At 54.5% G+C, this 27894-nt stretch overlaps 1 protein-coding gene across 1 annotated transcript in view; it reads left to right on the top strand.

Moving 5' to 3' along the window:
* Morn1 (MORN repeat containing 1) overlaps positions 1 to 27894 on the top strand; it is a 55948-nt gene that overhangs the window by 22813 nt on the left and 5241 nt on the right. Inside the window, exons 12-13 of the mRNA XM_051173947.1 lie at positions 15427 to 15556; positions 15640 to 15719. Coding sequence (XP_051029904.1) covers positions 15427 to 15556; positions 15640 to 15719 — 210 coding nt within the window. The remainder of the gene's footprint in view (positions 1 to 15426; positions 15557 to 15639; positions 15720 to 27894) is intronic.

The raw sequence follows: 27894 nt of genomic DNA on the forward strand, positions 1-27894 counted from the left end.
TTATACCCAGTGACAGACACTGACTCCTCTGCCCCAGTGATCCCACAGTACTAAAGAGGCCCCACCCAGCACCTCCAGTTTTCTACTCTGGCCTTTCGGCCTTTGCAGGGTGGAGGGGCCCTTGGCCCTGCACCTTTCCTCCTGAGGCATTCTCTGCAGAGCCCTTAATTAAGTCACTACAGAAATTTAACTCTGTCCTGGGCAAGTGCACGTTATGATTAAAAAAAAAAAAAAAAAAAAAAGACCCATAATCAAAGCCTGAATTTGTACAGCTTAGGACCAAACCTGTGTGAAGGACCTGGCTGGGCTTCTCCCACATCTGGGGCCACTCCTAGAGCCCCTCTCTGGGTCAGCAGGAAGGAGGCATCTGGGGGGGCATGCCTCAACCTGTGACAAGGAACTAAAAGGCAAATTCTACACACAAGAAATGCCAAACTGTGCCTAAGGACTCCAACCAGAGCGGGGCACTGGCTTCCCTGAAGAAAGAAACAATAAATGAGTAGAAATCGGAACCAGTCTCGTTGTGTGAGTAGAAAGTGGCCCAGGGACTGCTTCCTTAGAGTGGACTTGGGTGTTTCAGACACACAGAAGCCCTGATGACCTTGCTCGTGTCCCTGACACGGTCCCTCTGCTGCCTCACTGTGTCCCTGGTGCCGAGGCTGTGAGGCTTTCTTGGGTCCTGTGGCTCTGAACGCTATGTGAAGGATTGAGGGCCAGCTGAGAGCTGCTGCCCATGCTGGCCTGGAAGGAGCCAGGCACCGTGGGTCAAGGAAGCCCTGGTTAGATGCTTGGTCGTCTCAGAAGCTGTCCACTCATCTCACCATCTAGACAAGTCACTCAGGAGCAAGGCAGAGATAAGAGCCCAGAGAGCTCACATCGATAGCTGTTAACTCAGGAAGGCCTGAGATGTGTGGGCCCTGTTCCTGCTTAGGCTGGCGCTTCTGTGTAGGGGCCTGTAAGACGCCACCAGAGGCCATGTGCAGATGTCTCCTGCTTACCAGAGCCAAGATGATTCCCATCCCACCTGTTACCCCCACTGAGCTGACCCAGATATATGGGACTGACCTGTGCTCCTGAGACGTACGGCTTCCTTGTGAGAAGGATGAGTGCCTAGGATGAGACATGGCTGCTTTTAGCAAATGACACAATGATAACTTCAATTCCATTGATGTTTGCTCCCCCCTCCCCTGGTACACTAGCGCAGGGGCAGGGGCAGGTCCATCACCAGTCATGGGATCCCCATTTCTCTCTCTTGTTCTGCTTATCTGGGGTTTTCATCTACCATGTCACGATCCTAGAAGGCAGCACAAGTTTTGGATATCACGCTAAATTTTCCTAGGAAGGAAGAAAATATGAGGGGCAGAACTTGGTTGCACAGCTATATAGTAAGTATGATGTGCCAACACAGATTAAGCTCCATCATTAGAGAAGAAGGAGAAACTGGACAGTGGGCATCTTTGCCAAATAGAAATGCCATCGAGGCAAGCCACCCATGCTGCATGCACAGATGATGGCTGTCAGAGAGGGTCCCCAGGACCGCTTCAGGCACAGACCACGACAAAGGCTGTCCCATCTCCCATCGTGACCCCCAAAGCCAGTCAGCCCAGCCTCTAACACCCCAGACCCACGGGGCTATGATGGTGCCTCTGCCAGGCCAGCAGGGCGTGTAGAAAGGTCTCAGCTGACCTCACACTGCAGGAGTTTGGCAGGTTGACCTATGGCCTCTGCTCAGGGTCATTCATGTGAGAGCTAGGGGACATGTTCACCCAGCCTCCCAGTCCACGGCTTTGAGCACAGAGGGCGAGGGCGGCGGGGCTCAGAGGTCAGGCTGCCCCGAGGAGGAGGCGGGAGTATGGGAGGGGTGAAATACAGAGCGCACATGAGTCAGACCTGAATTAAAGCACACACTTTACAGCTACGGTCAGGGTTTGAGCGTGCTCCCAAAGCCTGGGGCCCACAGAGGAGACTAGAGTCAGTCCACCCCGACCCTCACCTGCAGGTGGACTTCTTGAGGTTTGCTAAACATGTACCAGCCACCAAATCATTGAGGCAGCTCTGGACACTACCCTGTCCATCCCCCCCCCCCCCCAGGCATCATCTCTGGCCAAGGCCACCACAGTGTCTCAAGCTTCCTTGGCCTGGGATTCCAGACAATTCAAAAAACAAGCTCTTCAAAAACTTGTGTTTCCACTTACACAAATAAGTAAAATGAAAAGAGAAAACGTATCCTGCTTCTGGAGGCCTAATGTCAGTAATAGGTAATTGCAAAGTGTGGTATTTCGTTAGTCTGTTGATATGAAATATTTCAGTTGTTTTAATTGTTTTTAAGTTTCTAGTAGACTATTTGCATTTCGATGAGCAGAACCGACAATTCCTAGGCGTGGACTATTGCCAGATATTGCCGAGTCCTATTTCGGATAAATTACAGCACCCAGATTTTAGCAACAAAGCACATTGATTTTATATTCAAAGGGCTTTTTATATTTAGTCTCTTAACCTTTTGTAATTCCCACCCACAGCTTGAAGCGCAGAGCCCTTTGTGTTCCTTGTTCTCGGTGGGGCGTCTGCCGCGCCCCGCAATTTGGGCCCATTGACTCATGCGGCAGGTGCCGATGATTGCGGGTGGACGCTGTGGGCGCCGGCTGGTGATTGCAGGAGGGACGAGGTGGGCTCTAGGCCCGTGGCTCAGACAATCCCTTGCAAATTAGCTTTGGGGACCTAGAGGAACCAGTGCCACGAGAGAAGGTCGGATTATTTTTTTCTTTTTCTTTCTTTTTCTTTTTCTTTTTTGTAATACGTAAAACCCTCCTAGTGAATGTTTCAATTGGTCTGAATAATTTGTCTTTTTCATGTGTTGAACAAATGGTTTTGAGCATCCATTGCATTCGATCTATGAAGAATCAACGTTATTGTATGCCAGTTTTAAAAACCAAGGTGCCCTTTGCTGCTAATTCAATCTTGCCAATAAAGTGGCGGAATGTGCAGCAGAGAATTTCTGGAAATTTCATGGCCTCACAGGGTGACACTGCATTTCAATATTAATTGTCTGTGGTTAATTACGGCAGGATAGGCTGAGAGAACCGTATTTCTGAAGTGAACTTTGTCCGACAGATTCCTTTTTAAGGAGTTATTATGTAGAGGGAATGTCCCAGAAAAATATAGCATGAGAAGAAGTGCTGCTTCCCATGCCGAAACAGTAACGAGAGTGGATGTTCGCTCAGATGTTAGGTATGTGCGCAAAGCCTCTCAGAGGGTTTGTGAGGTCATCGCTGATCGCTGAGCAAGTTCAGTCTTGGGTTTGAGGGCTGCCCCTCCCACCCTCGGGCTTCAGCTGCACCAGCAGCATAACTGCTCTTTAGTCTTTTGAGTCAAGTTGAATCTCTCCCTGCCTCTCTTCTTGTAGGGCTTAATTTTCAAAGGTTCTATCCTCTCTTTTCATATGTACACATGTACTAAGAGATGAGGTTTGATTCTATTTTGGTCTTCATGAGAGCAGGGTATGTTCTTGCCATGGCATATGTGAAAGTCAGAGGCCAGCTCTCCTTCCACTCTGTGTGTTCCTGGGGAACCGAACTTCGGTCGCGCTTGGCAACAAGCATCTCTCTCTACCCGCCACGCCATCCCACCAACCCCTGAGGTTCTCTCTTGCTTTTTCTTCCCTTCCTGTGCCGAAAACATTCAGTGATAAAGTTATTGAGTGCTAACCGTGAAGGCATATCTGGGGCCCATGAGGGATGCCAAGGGCACGAAAGGGGGGCGCTGAGTGGCATAAAGGAGGTTTCACGGCAAGGAGTGGTTTGGCCTGAGAGGTTGGGGGAGGCCCTGTGAGGACCACGGTGGCGACAGAGTCAAGACACTAGGGAGGCAGGAGGTCAGATACGGAAAATGAGACCCCAGAAGCCAAAGGGTGATATAAAAGCAGACATGGATGTGTGCCTGTATACCTAAGTACAAGCAGCTGGGTGCGCGAGCAGGACCCCCAGCTGCAGACGGCAGGCATGGTGCCTGGTGCTGGATCTCCACGCCCCGCCTTCATGAGGACCTGCACAGCTGGATGGGAGGGGGACCACTGAGTGTCTACCAGAGGTGGGAGTTGCAGCCACAGTGGGGGAGGGCACTGCAGGCCAACCTGAGACGGTTTGAGGCACCAATAAAGAATAATGCCCCTCAGTCAGAGGCGCTGAAGATTGTGTGCCTGAACCTGCATGTCTTGGAAGTCTTAACGGCACGTGACATTTTAGGTGGCCTTGAAGCCCCATAAAACCCTGCCAGAGTTCAAGGAGAAGACATAATGCTCTATGGGGACTGGAAGCCGCCACAGTAACCAAGCCCCAGAGTGGACCACGTAGGTATTCCCGCTCCACCAGGGTTGGGGGCTGACCTGAGGCCGCTCCTGGCTCTCCTTGCCAAAAGCGTACAGCCTACTCACTCATACCTCTAGTAGGCCCTGTGACAGACAGGTACAAACAGAGGCCTTACCGGAACTTTCATAGGTCCCAGGGTCATAGCAGCCAGGGAAAGGCCAAGGTCTCTGCCCTTGTGTTCCTGCCATGGACAGGTGTTTTGTGAATTGTGGTGAAAGAGGGACTTGGTAGAAAACCCTTAGGGTCTGCTGTTTTCTGCAGCTGTCTGTAGATCTGAGACTTTTCATTCGGATGTGCAGTGCAGGGATAGGGGCAGGGCCCTGCAGATGGCACCCAGCCACCATCCGGCGCCCCTCGCCCCTCCACCCTGCCGGGTCCCCAGGAGCTTTTATGAGTAAAGAAAGAAGAGACCTCCCTGCCCTTCCACCTGCTGTTTCCTAAGAGAGCAGGCAGGTGCTGGACAGGTGTCAGCAGCACCCTCATGTTGGGATGGAGCCTGAGGCCCTCGCAGCCCTGGTGTTCATCTTCCCAAGTACTCGGAACCCTGGTGGCAAGTCAAGGTAGGTCGTATGGGGTAGAGATTCTTTCGGGAGGCCACGCGGCGTCAGGCGCATCGTGTCTTAGATGGCCACGCATACTGTCACTGCCTGAGTGGCTGTGCTGTGCTGACATTCTCCTCAGACAGCGCCAGTGCTGGAGGAGAGGCAGGGGCAGAGGGAGAGGAAGCGTGGCCCCCTCAGTGGCCGACCTTGACTGAGGCGGCAGGGACAGGCACATTTCCAGACCGGGATCTGCCTCCCTGGGGGCGCTAGTGCCCAAGACCTTAGTGTGGCCGCTGCCGTCGTCACCGGTGACCTTGGTGCTGAGGCCACGCCCCCTGTGACTGGGCCATCCTAAAGACCTTACACACACAAGCAGCAAGCCTGGATGACAGCTCTGTTGTCCTCACTGTCGTTTTGTTTCGTTTCGTTTGTTTGTTTGTTTTAAAACAGGGTCTATGAGCCAGGTGGTGACAGAAGCAGGCAGACCGTTGTGAGTTCAAGGCCAGTGTGGTCTACAGTGAGTTCCAGGACAGACAGGGTTACACAGGAAAACCCTGTCTCAAAAAATAAATAAATAAAACAAATGCAGGGTCTATGAAGTCCTGGCTGTCCTAGAACTCACTTATGCAGATCAGGCTGGCTTTGAACTCACAGAGATCCTCCTGTCTCTGCCTTCTGAGTGCTGAGTTCAAAGGTGTGCTCTGCCACACCCGGCTTCAGGGACAGTGATGATGGAACTGAGAAAGCCAAGTCAACAAGAATCACCTTTCCTGCTGTCCCCCCCCACCCTGCTGCCCCCCCCACCCTGCTGCCCCCCCCACCCTGCTGTCCCCCCACACCCTGCTGTCCCCCCCCACACCCTGCTGCCCCCCCACACCCTGCTGTCCCCCCCCACCCTGCTGTCCCCCCCCACCCTGCTGTCCCCCCCCACCCTGCTGTCCCCCTGTCCCCCCCACCCTGCTGTCCCCCTGTCCCCCCCACCCTGCTGTCCCCCCCCACCCTGCTGTCCCCCCCCACCCTGCTGCCCCCCACACCCTGCTGTCCCCCCCCACCCTGCTGCCCCCCACACCCTGCTGTCCCCCCCACCCTGCTGTCCCCCCCGCCCCTGCTGTCCCCCTGTCCCCCCCACACCCTGCTGTCCCCCCCACCCTGCTGTCCCCCCTGTCCCCCCCACCCTGCTGTCCCCCCCACACCCTGCTGTCCCCCCCCACCCTGCTGTCCCCCCACACCCTGATGTCCCCCCCACCCTGATGTCCCCCCCCACACCCTGCTGTCCCCCCCACCCTGCTGTCCCCCCACACCCTGCTGTCCCCCCCACACCCTGCTGCCCCCCACACCCTGCTGTCCCCCCCCACACCCTGCTGTCCCCCCCACCCTGCTGTTCCCCCCGCCCTGCTGCCCCCCCACACCCTGCTGTCCCCCCCCACCCTGCTGTCCCCCCCCCACCCTGCTGTCCCCCCCACACCCTGCTGTCCCCCCCACCCTGCTGTTCCCCCCCCGCCCTGCTGCCCCCCCCACACCCTGCTGTCCCCCCCACCCTGCTGTCCCCCCCCACCCTGCTGTCCCCCCCCACCCTGCTGTCCCCCCCACACCCTGCTGTCCCCCCCCACCCTGCTGTCCCCCCCCACCCTGCTGTCCCCCCTGTCCCCCCCCCACCCTGCTGTCCCCCCCACCCTGCTGTCCCCCACACCCTGCTGTCCCCCCCCACCCTGCTGTCCCCCCAAAGCCCTGCTGTCCCCCCCCCAGGACCTTGCTATCCCCCCTCCCAGGACCCCTGTCAACCAGCCTTTTTGTTCTACCTACTCTGTATCTGCTGGCATGTGCTTGGTCCGAGTGGGAACCCAACCATTTATGATCATCTGTGATCAGCTCTGTTCACCTGTGGCCCTGACAGACAGAGCAGGGCCCCTCTAGTTGGTTTCTGCTCACTCAAGCAAGACGCCCTAATCTTGAGGATACTGTGTGTATCCGTCCCGCCCAGGGACATAGGGGTTGGCTCATGCTCCAAGCTGCAGTCATTTAGAATGGGATGGGCAGAGTTTCAGGAGGGCTCCAGGCTTGGTGACACCCAGACTTGTGCCTGGGATGGCTATGTTGGTTGCTTTTTGCTTCTCATTACCCAGCTCGCTCTGGACAGCTGCTGCTCCTGAGCAGAGGTGCCTGCAGCAGATGAACTCCACATAAGCAGGCACCTGGGGACCCGGTACTGACTCCTCCTGGCTTGGGGCCCTTCCAGCATCCCTACAGGGCCTGGGGCTGTCCCAGTGGCCCAGCCTTGCTGTTTGGCTGTATACAAACAGCTTGGCCGGGGAGAGCCTCCTGAAGACGAGGAGTGGGGGGGGGGGGGGGTGTCAGAAACAGACTGAGAAAGAACCTCGAATTAGCCCAGTCTTGGCAGCTTGCCTGCGGCGGCAGCGCTCTGGCTTCCCTGTTTCAAAGCAGCTCTGACACAGAGCTCCAGAAGGCAGGCATGGAGCAGCCTCGTGCCCGTGCCCGAGGCTGCAGAGTTTCACAAAGGAGTTTCCAACCAGCTTAGGTGTGGCACAGAGCGTGGGCTCTCCAGAAAAGAAATCACATGGGGCAGGCGGCAGCTCATGCCTGTTACCTCAGCACTTGGGAGGCTGAAATAGGGGGATTATCATGAGTTCAAGACTAGCTGGGGCTACATAATTCTAGACCAGCGTGGACTACATAATGAGACCCTGCCTTAATTTTTTTTTAAAGCCACCAAGTAGATAGAACTCAAACAGAAACGGCACTCTGGTGTTCACTCTGGATCCCAAGGCAAGCTCTCATAAAACAAGGGTGTTTGGGTAAGGTTTATCTTCCATGCTTCAGGAAAGCTGGGTAGGCTGCACTGGGCCCCTTCTGGCAAAGGAGTGTGGGGTGGGCTGAGGGCGGGCCTTGTACTGTCACAGTGTCTTTAGCTCTAGTGGCTCTCTACACAGCAGCCATGTTGCTGCATCTGCCTGGGGTCCTGGAGCCTGGCTCAGAAAACGGATAGGAGGCGAGTCACCGTTTCCATCAGGCTGCACCACACCGCCTCTGTCCAGGGTTCCAAAGATCAACAATTGTAATATACGTGTGTGTGTGTGTGTGTGTGTGTGTGTGTGTGTGTGTGTGTATACGTGTGTATATAATATATACATATATGTATATACATATATATATATATAGGCAGGGCCTCCTGTAACCTGGCCTGGCTTCATATGTTATGTAGCCAGGGATGACCTTAAACTTCTGGTGCTGGGATTACAGGCATGGACCACCAATGCCCAGTCTTAATCCCCCCCAGGGTTTTTTGTTTGTTTGCTTGTTTTTGTTTCTCAAGACAGGGTTTCTCTGTGTAGCTCTGGCTGTCTTTGAGCTCCCCCTTGGACCAGGCTGGCCTCGAACTCACAGAGATCTACCTGTCTCTGCTTCTTGAGGGCTGGGATTAAAGGCGTGCGCCATCACTGCTGCTGCCCTGCCCCAGCCAGTTTTGATTTGTTCTTTTATGAAAAGTTTAGGGCAGTGGTGTGGCACACACCTTTGCTCCCAGCACTCAGGAGGCAGAGGTAGATGGGTCTCTGAGTTCGAGGCCAGCCTGTTCTACAGAGAGAGTTGGGTCAGGGGAGGTGGAGTGTCTGGAGAGATGGCTCAGCAGTTTAAGGCTCCGTCGCTTTTTCAGAGGTCTCAGGTTCAATATCTGGCACCCACCAGTCATCTTACAACTGTCTATACCTCTCGTTCCGGGGAATCGAATGTCTTTTCCTGCCCTTCCTCTGGCAGGAGATATGCATGTGGCACTCAGACATACATGCAGGCAAAACACCACAACAACACATAAAATACAAATAAAATCTCAAACAAACAAAAAGAAACAACAGAACTGGCCTGGGGTGGGGTGGGGTGGGGTGGGGCAAAGCTGAAGCTAGAGACTGCTGCGCAGCTTTCCTACTCAATAAACACCCATCTGCACAGCTGATGGCTCAGGAGAGGCCCCTGGCCCCCAGGTCACACAGTACAGCCCTGGGAGGAGGCGCCATCTGGCATGCAGGTACAGCTCATTGGTTCTCCAGAACTGAGACCAGTACCTTTCTTTCCACCTCACGAGGAGGCACGCGTCTTTATTAGTTACTCATGGGGCTCTATGACACAACACCCGACATAAGCAGCTCAGATGGGAGGAGCAGGGGTTAACCTGGGCTCATGCTTTTCAGGGTCTCCGTCCCTGGTCACTTGGCCCCCATGCACCTAGGGAAGATGTCGTAGCAACAAGAACGTGTTAAAGGAGGGCTGTCTTTATATGTATTGGTGTGGGCTGGAGAGATGGCTCAGCTGCTAGAGGTTAGTTAGGCTCACAGTCAAAAAGCGTACATCGGTGTGTGTAGTGGCAGGTGGGGGCCAGAGGCTTCTGTGTACCTTGCTTTTATGCATGCACTGGGGAATCCAAACCCCGGGGTTCAAGCTTGTTTGGCAAGCACCTTACCCACCAAGCCATCTCACTAGCCGCCCCCCTGGCCTTCGCTTGTTGGCGGACAGGAAGACCTGGTATAACTTCAGATCTAAGCCCAGTGACCTGATTCCTTTCACAGTTTCCCCAGCCTCCCCAAAATAGTGCCACCAGCTGGAGGCCAAGAATTCAGCAATTCAGACTGTGGGAGACAATTCAAACCATCCATCAGCCAGACCGGAAGCAAGCAAGCGAGACCGGCCCCCTAGGCCCCAGGGCACCTGCAGGGGGCGGGGGGGGGGGTCCTCAGCCCAGCGTGGTATGCCTTTTCCTCCACTTGTGAAAGGGGACAGTGGGTGGTCGGCCCCTGGGTGTGCGCAGGCTGTATGAGAAGTGCTTAGCAAGGCCCTCTGGTCCTGGGAGCCTCAGGGTGCTGCACAAGGCTGAGTCATGAGTCATTCATCTCTGCTAGCCATCCCGTCCCGTGGAAGAGTTACTTAACAGAGGCGTCTGAGAGCTGGAGGGCTGGCTGCGTGCTGGGGAGGCCTGTGCAGACTGGGCAGGGTCAGGCACTGCTGCTCCATAGCTGTCGGGTGGAATCTCTGGCAGCTGATGGCAGGTTCCCCCACCCCCCACCCCCCCAGGTTAGTTCTAGCCAGAGCAGGGCCAAAACAAGAGCTCCCCCCCCCCCCCCCGCCCCGGTGAACAGGGCAGACACACTGACAGCACATCACAGAATCCCTCACCTGGACACCTGGGCAGTCCTGTCTGCCTGGCCCTTGGCAGCATGTTGACCTACCTTGGGCGTCCTTTTGATGGGAACTGCACCAAGCCAACTTATCCAGGCCCTGCGCCGCTCCTTGGCTAATGGAGGGCGCACTGAAGACTAATGCACTGTGTCTGGTCACCTCCAGGCAAGTCCATTCTGTCCCCTCGGGGCTAGTAACATTTGATTTTTTTTTTTCTTTTTTCTTTTTTTTTAATTCACTTAAAGAAAATATTTCAGCCTACAGCTGGGCTCCTCCTGGCCCAGCTGGCCCAGGGTGGCTGTTTCACGGTGGGACAAGTCCTCAGCCTTGTTTATTCCTGCAGTTTCTCCGCCTTCTGCCCCGGTGTCCTACACAGGTGATTAGGGAGTCTAATTGGTTTGCCTGTAAAAGGATAATTAATTGATATTTCCTTTACAAAGAGGTCAGGCTGCCCGTTCTGATCCCTAGCAGAGCCTCTGTCTCCAGAGCCTCCTTTCCCTGAGGTGGCCCAGCAACCTTTATCTTGTTGATAAAGCCATAATTACCATCAGCACTGACACAGGCCTTAGGGCTGCTTCCCAGAGATTAAGAGTCCTGTTCCTGGGCCTCTTGGCTGGGGGTGGGGTGGGGGTGGTGGGGAGGTAGCAAATGTAGCTAGAAGGGCAGGAGAGCCTCCAAACAAACGGGCCAGGAATGGCCACAGAGCACCTGGTAGCTACCTTGGAAAGGAAACTACTTGCTGAAAAGTCCCTGCCCTAGAACAGGCGAACGGCCCCTCCCACCCTAACCCCCTCACCGCAGTCAGGGGTGGTTCCCCCTGCAGGGACGGTGTGGCGGGGTAATGTGCAGTGTTGGAATACCTCTCCCTTGTGTCTCTTCAGGCGTTGGAAGTGGCCCCCAGGCTGTCAGTGGCTGGGAAGCACACACTCCTATCTGATAGCAGCTCTGCAGCTTATCTCTCCTAAGCAGTAAGATCTTCAGCCTTTAGGAGACTCTTGCAGTCTTTCAGCCTTATCTCTTCTCTCACGGTTTGGCCTAACTGGACCAAGTGTGCAGACAGGGCAGGCACAGCGAGAGACGAGACGGGTGAACTGAGCGAGGAGGCCAGATGCATCACAACCATCGAGATCCATGGCAGCAAAATTGGTCTCCAGGTGCTACCTACAACAGTACCTGTAGGATGATGGAAAGGGAACAAAGGGCCCTCAAGGCATAAGAGGCAGCTGGTGAGAGGGGCTCTCGGGGCATCTGAAGGAGGAGTAAGCAGCGCAGGGCACAGGGAGGAAGGGCTCAGAGTGCTGTGAGTGTGGAGCAGGGGCGGGGCTCTCCCCACCCCACGCCCGCCACCCTGGCAGAGCTGAGAGCCTAGAGGTTTTGTTTGTGCCCCACAAGGCAGACAAAGCCCTTGGAAGTTCAGGGCAGCCATCACAAGGTCCCGTCAATGCTCCGAACCAACCGGTTTTATGCTGGCGGGGGGGGGGGGGTGAGAAATGAGTTACAGGGCAGATTGCTGACATCCGGGACCGTCACAGGCATCCCACTGCAGACAGTAGTGGCCTGGACCCAAGGATGGGGCTATGGGCCTGCCCATGGGAGTAGAATAATGACAGGAGTGGGGTAACTAGCTGCAGGAAGGGCGTCTGTTACGGGGAGCAGGGGACTGATGTGGGAGCCCCAGGGCCTATGGCTACAGTGTGTGGGTATCTGGGGACAGCATACGGGTGTGTGTGGCAGGAAGCTGTGCATCGGTTCTCCCAGGGGCCAGGTCCCGGGGTTCCTCTGCATGAACATGATGCTCACTCTGTGAGAATGAGAGGGTGTGTGAGCAGAACAGAAGCCAGCTTATACCAGGGGCGCCATGAGCAGGGCCTGGCACGGTGTGGACATGAGCAGCAGCCAGTGATGTTGGGGAAGCCGGGGTGCAAAGGGCACTGTTTTCTCATGAAACCCAGATCTTGGTCCCCTGTGGAGAAGCCATGGACAGAAGCATATCTGTTCCTGGATGGCGGTACTGTGGTTCAACTTCACCTCCTACTTCTAGGAAGAGCAGTCAGCAGGACCCCCTCCGGCTGGCCAGCCTTCCAGGTGGCCCCTTCCCTCCAGGGAAGCCACATGCTCGTGGTTGCCTCAAGCCTGCTCCCTGGCCACCAGTTTCCCCTCCCCTAAGAGCGGTGACCAGATACGCACAGGGTCAGTATAGCAGAGGCAGCTGGCGACCTTGTGTGGCCTGCCTGGACACCATCCCCGCAGAGCAAAGGGCTGTGAGTGAGCAGTCTGTTTGGTCACAGGGATCAAAGAGGTAAAGGTGAGAAGTAAAGATTTTCCCTTACTCGAAATGACAAGGGTTGTGTGGTTAACCAGGCAGCCTCATTCTCGAGGTGGCCGAAGGTCTGCCACATATCCAGATGGCCTCGAGTGTCACTCAATCCCGCGTGGGCTGAGGAACCAGGCTTCCTGGTCCCCACTATTCCACAGAGCAACGCGGTTAGCATCAGTAATGTGAACATCATTGTCATTGTGGCTCTCATTTACCTTGTCTGAAGGCCCTTTTTCCAGCAAGCTCATGGTAGCAGAGACAGCCTTCATCACATGAGGTCACCAGATATGACCACAGCTGAGTGGCACCAAGCAGATGTTCTGGAGATGCCAGCTGTGGCAGTTTCTGGAGAAGCCCTTTAACGATGTGGCTGGAACCTTCTAACCTGGTGGAGATGCTCATAGCCTTGGTCTAGATATACTTATTTTCCCATCAGAAATTCTTGCTGGGTCTTTTACCCACTCCATTTCCCAGAATTGGTGTATGGCTGAGTCGTGGCCTGAAGCCCTATTACGTTGGGTGAGGGCCCAGAGTGATCAGTGTTCCCAGTTAGGGGCCACCCAGCAGCCACCCTGACTAGGCACATGCCTCAGAGACACACGAAGATAAGAGCTGGCATCTTAATGCCAAAAGTCGTTCTTAAAGATGGCAGAGCTGGTGCCGCTGCTGCACACGGCCTGTCGGCGTGCGGAGAGCTGAAAACCATGTTGTCAGCATTACTGTTCCCAGTCATTGCCCAGGACACCAGTGGTGCAGGGCACAGAGCGGCGGGGAAGGACATTAGTCAAGGGACGTCCTTGCATAAGAAAATGGTTTTTATTAACGCACCATAAGATAAAATTAATACACCTCTGAGAGAAATAATTCTGCCACCTGTAATGTGGAGGTGTTTCAGAGGCCCAGCAGCCACAGACCAGGACTCTGGGGAGAGGACATTAAGGCCTCTGGACCCAGGACCCTGTCTAGCACATAGATGGAAGACTTCTCCACTCATCCCAATCCCACCGAGGGAACCAGCCCCCAGGGCTGAGCATGGGGGAGGTCCTACCTAAAGACCCCATTTCCATGAAGAGACACTGTCCTGGGACACCTCGCCAGCCCTAATGATGCTGGTCCAGACTGTACCCCTCTTTCAGGACCCCACGCAGGTACCACCCTCTGTCCTCCAGCCTTTGCCGTACCCCAGCGCCTCTGCAGCTCACAAACTGAGGCTCCTGCCGTAGTCACAGCCTCCCACCTGGCTCTCCCGGTTCTCTGGCTCACAGTGAGGGGCACTCAGGTCAAGAGCCCATTGGAAGTATCCTGGAGCGCGGCCCTACAGGAAAGTGAGGGCTGTGATGTGCACATGTATTTGAGAGGAACCAGGAACCCTGAACCAACCTAGCGTTGGAACTCACCGTTTGGGCTATGCTGCTAACTTAAAGGGGACAGAAGGTTCTGGGATTACAGTTGTACCCGTGAGTGGAGTAGAGGCAGAGGGAGCTGCTTTGTGCCTCTCACACCTTGGGATCCTGAAAGAAGGAGAAGGAGCCAGTGTAGGCAAGCGTCTATGGGGGCCATCTCCTGAGCCTCTTGGCGACCAGAAGTTCCTGTGTCCAGATCTGCTGTAGTTGGAGCCTGATGGGGAACGTTTCCCGTCTTGCACTGTGCTGAAAAGAGACCCAAGTGTGGTCTGTGTGGGTCAGGACTCGAGAGCCAAGCGCCTCTTCTGGCCTAGCGAAGGAGCGAACCCTGCTGACTAGCGCAGGCGCATGCTACACACTGTCTATACTGAACACGCAGCCCTAACCACAGTGCTGCGTCCACACGGCCTGCTCTACGCTGCTCCATCCGTACTGCCCTGTCCACACTTGCCCCAGCCGCGCCACTCAGGCTACACTTCTGTCTGTCACCTTGTCTACATATCTATGTCCAGGTGCTTTCCACCTTGTGGGGCCCCTACGCCTCTATCCACAGTGCTCTGACCTGTCCCTCTGTCCTGTCCCCTCTGACCTGTCCCTCTGACCTGTCCACTCTGACCTGTCCCTCTGACCTGTCCACTCTGACCTGTCCCTCTATCCACAGTGCTCTGACCTGTCCCTCTGTCCTGTCCACTCTGACCTGTCCACTCTGACCTGTCCCTCTGTCCTGTCCCTCTATCCACAGTGCTCTGACCTGTCCCTCTGTCCTATCCACTCTGACCTGTCCACTCTGACCTGTCCCTCTGTCCTGTCCCCTCTGACCTGTCCACTCTGACCTGTCCCTCTGACCTGTCCACTCTGACCTGTCCCTCTGTCCTGTCCCTCTGACCTGTCCCTCTGTCCTGTCCACTCTGACCTGTCCCTCTGTCCTGTCCCCTCTGACCTGTCCCTCTGTCCTGTCCACTCTGACCTGTCCACTCTGACCTGTCCCTCTGACCTGTCCCTCTGACCTGTCCACTCTGTCCTGTCCACTCTGACCTGTCCACTCTGACCTGTCCCTCTGTCCTGTCCACTCTGACCTGTCCCTCTGTCCTGTCCACTCTGTCCTGTCCACTCTGTCCTGTCCACTCTGACCTGCCCCTCTGACCTGTCCCTCTGTCCTGTCCACTCTGACCTGTCCACTCTGTCCTGTCCCTCTGTCCTGTCCCTCTGACCTGTCCCCTCTGACCTGTCCCTCTGTCCTGCCCACACCGCTGTGTTCACACTGCCTGGCCTGTATTCTCTGCTCACATTGCTGCCCCTTCACGTTGCCTGGCCTTTATTCCCCCTTGCACACGCCCTCGTATACACTGTCCTGTCCACTCTGCTCTGTCCATGCTACCTGATCCAAACTCCTCCTGTCTGCCTATCCTGCTTGTCCACTGCTATAGCCATACTCTTTCTTCATACGTCCCCATCCATACCCCTCTCTCGACTGGCTCAGAGGAATTCCCAAGACAAAGCTCCACCCCTTCCTTGCCCGCTGCCCACTTACCTGGTGAAAGGAAAACTCTCCCTTTGCTCAAGGTTCACAGGGCCTCCTCTTTGCTTTATTTTTCCGGGCAAACCTGCTCAGGGAGGAGATATGAATCCAGCTCTCCTGCAGCCTGTCAGCGAGTGCAGCAAGGCTGTGCTGAGTTTGCGGACATCCTCCTCGGACCTCCTCCGCCTGGAATGCAGCCCTTTCTGTTCCTGCCCAGCATGCTTGAGGTAAGCCCAGAGGCCATAGGGGGCCTCTTCCTTAAACCACCATGCCCCTCTGAGCCTCCCTCTCCTTCTGCTTGACCCCCTAGAAGACCGACAGTAAGCCCAAAGGTGGCCAGAGTCTCCAAGATGTGGTGCCCACTGTCCAGGATCCTCTGAAAGGCACCAGGTAAAAGTGCATGCCATGGGGTCTGCTGAGGCAGTCAATACCCTGGCCTCGGTCACACACACTTAGCTGCCTCTAAGCCTGCCACGCAGAGACCACCACACTGAGGGGGTCTGTGAGGTGATGGCCAGAAAGAGTTGTAGGGCACCTAGGCAGGCAGCGCACTTGTTCGGAGCCTGCCGCTAGAGATTGAGCCACGCCCATGTCTCTGTGGTTAGCGACCACGGCTTACCCAGTAGGGCACAACGTGAGCAGTCAGCCTGCTGCTGTCCTCTGCTACCCTCTCACTGCAAACCCTGCACCCCAACACCAGGTAGAGCCCCAGGAGGCCTGTTAGCCACGGCAGGGGGAACACTATGGGCCCCTCAGAGGGGAGATGGCGGTCAGCAATGGATACACAGGGAGAAGTTCCAAGTTGGGTAGGGATCACCGGGAGGGGGTGGGGATGGGGCACTCATAAAATGGACATGCTTTCTCAACACTCCACGCCCCGCTGTGCCGTGTGCACGCCCAGTCAGGTGCTGTAACTAGCCCCATTGCACAGAAGAGGAAACTGAGGTGTGGGGTCTTACAATTCAGCAAGGGCTCTCCCTGAGTCGAGTCTGGATTTCTGTGTGATTAGCTGCTTGTCACAGTGGGTGGTAAAGAGACCGGAGTGTCTGCTGACTCAGGAGGATGTGGCAGCCAGCTCTATCCCCACCCCTCCAGCAGCTATGAGCCGAGGAGACATGGTAGGTACCTTGCAGAGCAGCCAGCACCCACACATGCCAGGTGCTAGGCTAGTGGAACAGGCAGGGTGTGGGCCTTGGCTGGGCCTAATTGGATCAGGAAGTCCTGGCAATTCCTGAGAGACTGGCAATCAGGGCAGGGAAGTCTGTGGACAGGAGAACATTAGCCCTGAAATGGCCAGGAGAGAGATTAAGGGACAGGTAAAGGGTGCCTACACATCACCAGCCAGACCCCTCAGCATTGTAGCCTCGGCAGCCTTCTGCTGAGGGCACTGCTTCAATGTGGGGCTCACATGGGGTGCCCAGAGCAGACTGACCCAACAGCAAGGCTCCCAGAGAAGAGATGTGGTAGGGTCGGAAGGAGAGCTGTGGCCTTCCAGAGCTGAGGCTGCGCGCTGGCATTCCTGCTGTGGGTGTAGGACCAGGCACGCTGCAGGCTGCTGACAAGTCTGAATCCCCTCAAAAGGCGGCACCAGAACAGAACAGAGCCTCCTGCAGCAGGAGATGTATCCCGTGCAGCTCTGAGTCAGGGCCTGTGAACCTGTGAATCGACCGACCATGCAGCATGTTTGCACAACAGCCAAAGCTGACTTAAAAATATAACCAAGATCTGGCCAGCGTGGCGCTCCCATCAGCCCAGCGTCTCCTCCCAGAGAGGAGGCGAGAGCCGACAGCCGAACACCAGGGCCATTTGTAGTGATTACCTAAAGCCCCAGGATGCTCTATCTGGCCAAGGCTGTCATGGACACCCTTCTTCCTTCAGCCAAAGGCTTGTGCTGCCTCCTTCAGAAAAGATGGAAGGTAACGAGTCCATTCTCTCATCCGCCCCCACTAAGGAACGTCAAGGTGTCTTCAATTAAATGCCCACAGAATAGGATTCCTGGACCCCAAGAGGCGGCTGAACCCATGTGCAGACTCAGAAATTACCCCAGCCACCAGCGTCTGCTTGTGCCCTGCTTTGCTTGCTTTCTGTATTTTCTTCCAGCATCAGTGTCCTGGGCTACAGGCAGGTATTCATCAGGCTCTACTTTCTCCTGCTGAGGTTAAGGTCATCCTTCTGGGAAATTTGGCTCTAAGCAGCTGGTCACCTGCTTCCAGAATATGGAAGCATCTGCTGAGAGAGCTTTAAAGTTATTTGTTCATTTTTGAGACTGGAGCTGATGTAGCCCAGGCTGGCCTTGAACTTGCTGTGTTGCTGAGGGTGACCTTGAACTTCCGATCCTCCTGCATCCCACTGCTGAGTGTTAGGATTGCAGGACTGAGCTGCTACACCTGGTTTCAGTAGTGCTGCAGATGGAGCCTAATGTGTTCTATGCGTAACAGGCAAGCACTCTACCAACTGAGCTACATCCTGGAGAGACATTGGGGTTAGGACAACTGTCTCAGGCAGTGAAGCTCCCCAGCCCCTCAGCACTGTGTTCTCAGAGCCATGAGGTCTCTTCCCTCTTCTGAACTGGCCATCCTTACCATGCAAATGATGTTCCTGGTGCTTCTCAGTTCCGTCCCCTGAAGACCCCCCAATGTCTCTGAAGGTTTAACCCCCTTCCCCAAGAAAGAATGTGGGAGCCGCAGGCAAGGTCTGTCCCCACTGTGTCTCTGGCATCTCTGGCAATCAAAGGGTTCTGCCATCCTCTTGCAATACCAGATCCTCAAGTGCCTTGACCAAAAGAGCCCATCTCCCAGGATTGTAGGGCAGCCGCCCTTTCCAGCAGCCTTGCCTGGCTCTGCAAACCAGGCGTGTTAAGAACCCAGGAGCATCATGGGGGTGTACTTCTGGCCTGGGCTCCTCACGTAGTCGAGCTCATACATGAGACACTCATGCTCACTAGCCTTGATAAGTAGGGTAAGAATGAAGGGCCACTCTTGACCAGGAACCTGGCTGGTGAACCTTTGTTGTGGCATAGAAGGGGGGAGGACCCTTGGATCTGAGCTTGGAGTTGTTAAGACTCAAACCTTGCCAATAAAAGCCCAGACCTGGAGTCGTCCCCCCTCCCCCCCAGCACTCAGAGACCTCCAATTCAAGTGCTCCTCAGGTCCCTGTCCCTCTGGCCTCACAGGGTATGGGTCACACAATACACTACTCACACCTTTCTTGGGGTTGCAACCCTGCCCAGTTCTGCCTGTTGGCCTACTACTACCTCACTATCAGGAACACCTTGAGGATCTATGACCCAACATTTGCCACACTTTCTGCCAGGATGCCCTCACACCCTTACCACTCCTAACCTAACACAACCACCGGGTCTCACACACACACACACACACACACACACACACACACACACACACACACACAAACACTGCCCTGTGCAAACCCCTGGGGGCACCAAAAGGGTCTAATTGTGGCCATTTGGGTTCCCTGCTTTCACATTTTTCCTTTTTTTCTATTTGATGTGCATTGGTGTTTGGCCCGCACGTGTGTCTGTGTGAGGGTGTGGGGTCCCCTGGAGGGAGTTACAGGCAGTTATGAGCTGCCATGTGGGTGCTCTGGAAGGGCACCCATTTCTCTTACCCACTGTGCTATCTCTCCCCTAAGTTAGCCTACAGAGAGGTAGGCCTGCAGGCCCACATCCCCTGGCCCTGCCTGACCCAGCTGGGCTGGCTGCCACGCATGGGTCAGGGTCCTTCATCTTCCTTCTCTCCTGGCAGAGACTGGGCTCTGCAGCCAAAGTGCCAAGGGAATAATCTCAGCTAGCCAAGGTATGCACGTAAGATGGCCACAGCTTTGAGACATTGCCGCCACCACATGCCACCTCACCCTGCCAGGCATGAAGGGAGAGAAACCGTTCCCACTTGCTGGAAAATGCCGGCTGACCTGGAAGGCACTTCCAGCCCTCTTGAAACCCTTCCTCTACCACCACCACCACCACCTCCAGCACACGAGCCTGGATCTCATTTAATCAGGCTCAGAGGAGGCTACCCAACCTTCTCGGCCTCACTATGGCCAAGGCAGCTGCTGGTCATAGCCTGTGGTGGTTTGTGTATTGGTCAGTGCCGGACAGAAGCTATGGTGGAATAGTGGACCATAGCCTCTGGGAGATGCTGAGGAGTTCAGGTAGCTGCCATCTCACCAAGAGTGACCCAAGTGTGAGATGAGAGGAGGCAGCTTTCCTGCCAAGGGTGTCCAGGAGCTACCATAACAGTCAAGGGTGGGTCCAGGACATGCTGGGATTGCATCTTTGAGGACACCTCTGTCCCTCAAACACAGTGTCTTAGTCGGGGGTTACTGTTACTGTTATGAAATACCATAACCAAAATACCATAACCAGGTTGGGGAGGAAAGAGTTTATTTGGATTACACTTCTGTATCACTGTTCATCATTGAAGGAACTCAAGGTAGGAACTCAAACAGGACAGAACTTGGTTGGTTGGAGGCAGGAGCTGATGCAGAGGCCGTGGAAGGGTGCTGCTTACTAGCTTTCTCCCTGTAGCTTGCTCAGCCTTTTTTCTTATAGAACCCACAGTGTGCTGGGCCCTCCCCCATCCATCACTAATTAAGAAAATGCCAACCCTGCTGTGGTGGCAGACATCTTTATTCCCAGCACTCGGGAGGCAGGAGCAGGTGGATCTCTGTGAGTTCAAGGTCAGCCTGATCTACAGAACTAGTGTTCCAGGACAGCCAGGGCTACACAGAGAAAGCCTGCCTTGAAAAACCAAAAGGAAAAGGGAAATGCCCTACAACTGGATCTTCCAGAGGAATTCTTCAATTGAGTTTCCTACCTTCCAGAGGACTCTGGCTTGTGTCAAGCTGACGTAAAAACTACCCAGCACACACAGAACCCTATCCCTGTGGCCTGCAGAAAATACTCTGGGCTTCTAGGTTCTGGGGAGAGACTGGCCCTGGCCACCAGCTCGTGGCTCTTGAAACCTGAGACAATGTCATGGGTGAGGTTTGTCTGAGTCAGAGCCAGCAGTCGCCACTGTCATCTGGAGGGTTCAGACAAAAGGACTGAGTGAGGAAGAAGCTCCTCCACCTCTGCAGAGATGAGAGTGACATGCCACCCTGTAATTTCAGAGCAGTGCAGGGGAACACGGGGTCTAATTTACATAAGAGCACAGCACTTGGAGAGCCTGCTCGCCTCTTACAACTTGCAGGCATCGTTCTGGAACATCTCATTTGACTACAAAAGTGTCCCTTCGTGCTGCCTGGAAACAGGTGCTTTGGTAGGAGAGGGAGGCATAAGATCTCAGCAGCACCAAGCTCAACGTGAGTGAGGCTCTATGGACACAGGTCCGTGCCCACCTCCCTCCTCTGCCCTCCGGCAGACAGAGTCTGTGGGAAGCTCACCAGGCCTGGGCACATGTGTACACGGCAGTAAAGGAGCAGTGTGCTTGTATCCAGGGCCCCTGTATGGACAGGCATGTTCAGAGTCCAGTCCTAGAGTGAAAGGAGCTCTTGACCTCCAGGCTCCAGGATTGGCACAGGTGATCTGATGAGGTTGGGGCCAGGCCTGGGAGGGCTGCATGACAGGGAAAGATGGGTACTAGGTAGGGTTCTTGGGCTCTAGGAAAGGGGTCCCTCTTATTTTGTAAATGGGTTTTTCATGTTCTCAGAGTCTGATCTCTGTCTTAATACGTGGCTTTTCAAAGCCAGACCGACACCATTCCAAGGAAGGAAGTGATTTTTTGGATGGGTACACCCTAGCTGCAGGGAGAGGCAGGCAGGAGGGGTAATGGTCCTACAGGCGCCTTCTGCTAGCTTTCCTGGGATTGAACATGTTTTTGTCCAGGGCCCCTTGCTGCATTCCTGCAGAGACATTCCAAGCACGTTATGGAATCTCGCTACATGACAGAGGGCCCTGTCAGTCTCTATATGTCGTGAAATTGTGTCAGCTGCAAAAGATGGACTTGATTTAATAAGAGTGGCTGTGAATTCGTCCAGCCACACATGAACATTCCATGCATGAACATTCCATAGGAGAATGGCTCTGGTTACACCCGCCCCCCCCCCCACTCCGACCCAGAAACCCTAATTGCAGGCTTTGAGATGGAAAATATGCAACTGCCTGAAACCCCATCAGTGAAGAAGCTGAGAGGCATCCAGTCACTCAGTACTGTGGGAAGTCCTGGCAGATGACCTTGGGCCTGATTACACACTGGTGTCTCTCACCCACTCACCCAGTGCCTGACACATGCTGGGGGGTGTCAGAGCCTCTCCTCCCTCCTCAGTTTTGAGAAAAAAACGGTTTTAATTAAGACTTCCATGATTAGTCATTAGGCCAACACAGATGGAGTCGATTAATTTATTTATATATATATATATATATATTTGAAAAGATAGTTGATGTTTGGCAGCCTGGACAACCTCCTGAGCTGGCTGTAGGTGGCCACTGTGCGGGATGGACTTTTGTCCCTGTGAAGGGGGCACCAAACACGTGTGGTAGAGGGATGCTAGCTGCCTAGGTTCCCACCTACCCTGAACCTGGGGAATCAACATGATGCCACAGGCAAGACTGCCTCACAAGAGCAACCCTGTGAGTCAAGCAGCCTCTGGCCGTAGCCCTCTAGTGTTATCAAGGTATTTTGGGCAAGAACCCAGTCAACCACTGGCTTGGAGCCTGAAACAATATGGTTGGTGCAGGGTAGCACTGAGCCCTGCAATTGTGACAAACGGAGGAAGGTCTAGCCAGTGAGGCAGCCATGCAGCCGACAGAGACACATCACACCTCAGGCTTGTAGCCTGTTCACTCACAGCCATGGGGCACAGTTCTCTTACACCCAGCCATTACCTATGAGGCCAGTGAAGGATGCCAGCAGGCTGTGGGACGGAGATGGAGACGGAGCACAGGGAAGGGGTCCCACAGCTCCTCAGTGACCCACCTTGGTCCCACCTTGCCAGACCCCCCCCCCAGCCTCTTGATGCCTTAAATGTTACTTGGCTGGCTCACCCTGTGGCTTATTCCGAATGCACCTCTGTGTGCCTTGCTCTCCTCTGCTTCCCTTACAAGCCATGCTGGGAGACTACTGGAACAAATGCTGCTTTTTGTTTGTTTCTGAAGACAGGGTTTCTCTGTGTAGACCTGTCTGTCTGTTCTGGAACTCACTCTGTAAACCAGGCTGGCCTTGAACTCATCATTGTCCGCCTACCTCTGGAGCAAATGATTGTGCATGGTCTCTGGCGGGCCCAGAGCCTCAGAAGATGTGGCTATGACACCTTAGGCATGGCCTGGTCCCTTCCCCATCTCTTTTACAAGCTCATTTGTGCCCTCCTAGAGGCTGAGCTTCCTTTCTGACTGCAGGGCAGATGCCGAGGGTCACACGCAAAGCTTCACATTTGACCTGGGTTGAGCCCCCATAGATGGGCTGCAGAGATGAGGGACTGGGCAGCCTGGGGGGTGGTTAGACCCTTGTGTAGGCACTGGAGTGGAAGGAGGCTCCTGAGGCCCTTGGGGCCTGGGCCCATTATGGATCTGCTTACCTGAGCAGTGAGTGCAGAAAGCCCTTCTGGGACAGCAATGAAGGGATTCCTGGGCTGCTCCATTCTTTAGGAAGTTTATTTTTTAAATTGTGTGTGTGTGTGTGTCTGTCTGTCTGTCTGTCTGTCTGTCTGTCTGTCTGTGCAGACATGTGTGGACATGTGTGACGTGACGTTGCGGGCATAATCCAGAGTCACACCCTCTGGAGCTGAAGTTATGGGCGGGTGCCAGGCACCTGATGTGGACGCAGGGAACCAAATTCCGGTCCTATGAAAGACCAGCAAGCACTCTTAACTGTGGAGCCATCTTTCCAGCTTCTTCTAGAAAGTTTTAAGGAGCAGAAAATGAGCCCTGCCTTGTCTAAGCAGGAGTAAGGGACTGAAACAGGTGTGAGGGCTGAGAGGGAGCAGCTGGCCCTCGGATGTGCCTGCCGCCTGCTCCTGGAGCACAGATCTCCCCCACACAGCAGGCTGTTTCCCCCTGCCTGCCCGTGCTGGGATATTGGCCCATGGCAGAATGAGACTGGACAGCAACCTTAACCCTTCACATGCCACTCAAGGGACCCTTACCCTACTAAACAGGCACCCCACTCCAAACAAAGTGAACGAGCCAGACTTCCCACCTGGGACAGAGCAGTGGAGGGTGAAATCATAAAGCTCCTGCTCTGTGGCCTGGGAAGCAGCCACAGTCATCCATGGCTGCCTAGAAGCCTGGCTGAGCGTCTGTTTGGGGCCTCCTGGCGGTGGCCTATGGCCATGTGACCCCAGAGCCAGCCTAGCCTATGTGCTGAAGTTCCTGCCCTGGCCAGTGTCCAGGAGAGGGGAATCACAGGACTGGAATCAGCACCCTGGCTGTGGGAACACAAATGTCACTGGCCAAGCACTTAGGCCCTTATTCCTCTCCTTGGAGACTAAGGGGGTGGAGAGTGACAGCATCCGTGTGGGTGCATGCATGTGAGTGTGAGTGTGTGTGTGTGTGTGTGTGTGTGTGTGTGTGTGTGTGTGTGTGTTGCTAATGGTTCTAATTTTGGAACTTTGGTTTGGAGTCCTGGGGGTTACAGAAGCCCTGGGGGCTGGTGGCCTGGCCTGGCTCTTTGGCAGTTTTCCCCAGTTTGTGTCTTGGCTGGCTCTTGACTCAGAAGCTCTTTAAATCAGCCTGGTCTGTTAGTGCAGGGGCTTGGCTGCATTCAACCCCTAAGCATCCTAGGACAGAAGCATCTACTCACACCTAGGAACCTGCACCTTGCACCCTTGTGGCAACCTTTCCTCTAGCCTGGAATTAGGAGTGCTTAGGGCTCACTGGGCTCAGGCCCTACCTCAGATCCCCTGACGAGGCCAGACTAGGAACAAGTACGGGGGTGGGTATCCGTATCATAAGCTGGACCACCACAGGCAAAAAGGGCAAAGCAAGGCCCACTCTAGGACCCCAGAGCTGCTGCAGGGCTTGCAAAACCTGACCTGTACCCAAAAGGGCCAAGGCCATGCAGCACTGGGTAGAAAGGCATGCTATCTGAAGCTCTGTGACCTGCGCCATGTTCTGTTTCTGCTCCTATGTGAGATCTGCTCATACAAGCCTGTGGCTCCCTAGTTCTCCATTGAGCCACAGAGATCCGCAATGCCCTTCACAGATACACTCTGGGTTAGGAGTGTTGCTAAGGTTGAAGGATGGATGGCACAGGTAGCAGGAGCTAGGATTGAGAGCCCATGGGAGGTCCCCCTGAGTCTCAGCCCGCTGGGACAGGAGACAGGGGTATGGAGGAGAATCTGCTGTGTGTCTGGTCAGCCTGGGACCAGCCTCCTGCCATGCCTCAGGCCCTTTCCCATGGTTTTCCAAAACTGACAGCCTCCACATGCCTCCGACGCCTCTGCTCTCCGACAGAGCCCAAACGGTCTTGAGAGGAAGGACAGGCTTCCTGCCCATAGACACCCCATGATCCCAGGATGCAGCTTGCAACAGGCATCTTAGAAATTGAGCCTGTCGAGCTGAGATCTAGTAGGATTCTGGGCAAGCATGAGCATGCCCACTGAGTGGCCTCTGGGAGCTTCTCTGCTGAGAAGCACCTGCCTTCAGACTTGCATCCTTGGACCGTGCCAGGTGATTGGGGGAAGTTCCCAAGCCTGGGCTTCACTGAGAACTGGAATCCATCCCACCTGCTGGACTCTCTGAAGGTGAATTGGTACTAGCTGGGCCTACCCATCTGGTCTTGGTCTGTAGATGTAGGAACAGATTCTGCATCCAGCCAAGACAGAATATGTGGGGTGGGACTTGCCCCCTCAAAAATAACGAAGCAGTTAAAAACCTCAGAAAGATATGAGATCCACTGGAAGTCAGTCAAGGAAGGGTAGGGAGCCCTGGGGGAAACCAGTCGAGTGAGCCTCCAGACTACAACGCTAGGAAGGGAATTCCAGCAAGCTTGGAGCTCCTGAGGGGAGGAGATGAAGCTGGGAGCCTGAGGAAAGGTAACGAGTGAGCCCCACAGCATGGTGGTGCACACCTCTAGTCCCAGCACAAGGGAGGCAGAGGCAGGCAGATCTCTGAGTTTGAGGCCAGCCTGGTCCACAGAGAGTTCCGGGTCAGCCGGGGCTACAGAGAGAAACCCTGTCTCAACAAACTAAAAGGAAAAGGTGAGCCTCAGACTCAGTCAGTTGAGCCAAGGTCAGTGTGTACAGGCCAAGACAGAGCCAAGGGTATGCAGGGTGGAGAAACCCAGCTGGAGAGAGACATCGACATACACTGGGTACTGGCAGAGTTCCCATATTAGTTCAGAATAATTAACCTGAACCTAAACCACACCCAAGAAGCCTTGAGAGCAAAACCCAGGTGGAAGGCACCATCTCTATGCAAGTAACCTTCGAGAACATTTCAGTGGACACAGCATAAAGACCTCAACAGGGCACGATCCATAGTTCCACGGAAGAGCGGGAAGGATCGGGAAGGGGCGAGGGTGCAGCTGTGCAGCTCAGCGGAGTGTTAGCACTCTGGAGGCCCCATGCTCTACCACCACGCTACTGAGTAACTCAGCAAGCAAGCAAAGGATACAGGAAAGTACAGCCTGTAACGAGGAAAGCCTTCGGCTGGGCAGTGTGGCGAACTCGATCAATACCAGCACTGGGGAGGCTGAGGCAGGCGGATCTCTGTATTTGAAGCCAGCTTGGTCTACAGAGTGAGTGCCAGGACAGCCAGGGCTACACAGAGGAACCCTGTCTTGAAGACAGAGAGTGGAGAGAGAGAGAGGAGAGAGGGGTAGAGGAGAGGGAGAGGGGGAGAGAGGTAAGAGAGGGGGAGGGGGAGGGGGAAAGAGGAGAGAGGGGGAGGGGAGAGAGGGGGAGAGGGGGAGAGAGGTAAGGGGGGGAGAGGGAGAGGAAAAAAGAGGAGAGAGGGGGAGAGGGGAAAAAGGGGGAGGGGAGAGAGGGGAGGGGGAGGGGAGAGAAGTGAGAGACAGAGAGAGAGGGCACTGCAAAGAGCAGGGTCAGCTCTGGACTCCATGCTCACGAGGAACCCTTAAGGGACAGGCAGAGTTCCTAACAGGTGCTAGGAAGTGACAGATCAAACTTGCAGGGGGACCCAGTGGGACTTAGTTCAGCCAAGAACACGAACCCAGTATGTGTGAGGCCATGGACACCACACGCATCTGCAAAATTAATCCAGCAGTCAGCAGAGATGAAACTGACCCATCTCCAATTGAAAACTGGGCTGGAGGGGCTCAGTGGTTAAGAGCACTGACTCTCTTCCAGAGGACCCAGGTTCTATTCCCAGCACCCACATGGCAGCTCACAACTGTAACTCCAGGTCCAGAGGATCTGACCACTCACATAGATACATATACGGGCAAAATATCAATGCACATAAAGTAAAAATAAAAGAATTTATAAAAAAAAAATAAAGTTGAAAACCCTCCTAAGGGACGGAGGGACCTTGAAGAGAAGAAGCCTTCAGATCATCCCAGGAGTCGAGAAAGACGAGAGACAAGGAGAAAACACAGGGAGCTACACCCCCAAGGGGAGAGAGCAAGTGGGAACAGGAGGCGATGGCCAAGTTTTCATTCGTGTGCGATGTGTGAGGGTGTGGAGGTCAGTTCCCTCTCTCCATCGTGAGATCCAAGGGCTGCCAGGCTTGCACAGCAAGCGTTTTAACCCGCTGCCGGCCTTGTTAGATTTTTAGGCAGGGCTTCAGATCACCCAGGCTGGCTTTGAACTCCTGATTCTCTTGCCTTCACCTTCCAAATTCTGAGATTCAAACGTTTTACTTTGTTTGTTTGTTTGTTTGTTTGGTTGGTTGGTTGGTTGGTTGGTTTTTCAAGACAAGGTTTCTCTGTGTGTATATCTGGCTGTTCTGGAACTCACTCTGTAGATCAGACTGGCCTGGAACTCACAGAGATCCACCTGTTTCTGCCTCCCGAGTGCGAGTGCTGGGATTAGAGGTGTGTGCCACCCCTGCCAAACTTTAATTAGGGCAAACTTTACAAAAAAAAAAATTTTTTTTTTTTGATGGAAATAAACTTCACACCAGGAGTCCCAATCATCAAAGCACAAAGAAGCCAGATGTGAGGGGCATTCTTGCCAGCCCAGCCCCCAGTATTCCAGGCCAGCTTGGGCTACCTAGACCTCACTTCAAAACAGAGGGTCGGAGGCACAGCTCAGTTGGTAGCATTCTTGCCTAGCATGCACATAGTCCTGGTTTCAGCGCTTGGCACCCTACGAGCTGGATTGGTGTACACGCCGGTATACACGTATAATCCCAGCACTCTGCAGGTAGAGAGGCAGGAAGATGAGGAGTTAAAAGTATCCCTGGCTATATAGCCAGTTCAAAGCTAGCCCAGGACACATGAGTTGAGTCCCTGTCTCAAAAAAGTGAAAGAAAAAAATTGGAAACTCATGCAGAACGGAGGGGCTTCCAAGTTTACTCAAGAATGCCAGCCCAGCTTTGGGCTCCTCCCTGCCCAGGGTTGGCAACGCTGTCTCCTCAGCTAGACTGCAAGAGAAACTTCTATCAGGATCTCTGGTCTGAACCTCCTACTGAGCCAACAGATGTGCA

This window comes from Phodopus roborovskii, unplaced genomic scaffold (genome assembly GCF_943737965.1).
Source record: "Phodopus roborovskii unplaced genomic scaffold, PHOROB, whole genome shotgun sequence".
Classification (NCBI taxonomy): Eukaryota; Metazoa; Chordata; class Mammalia; order Rodentia; family Cricetidae; genus Phodopus; species Phodopus roborovskii.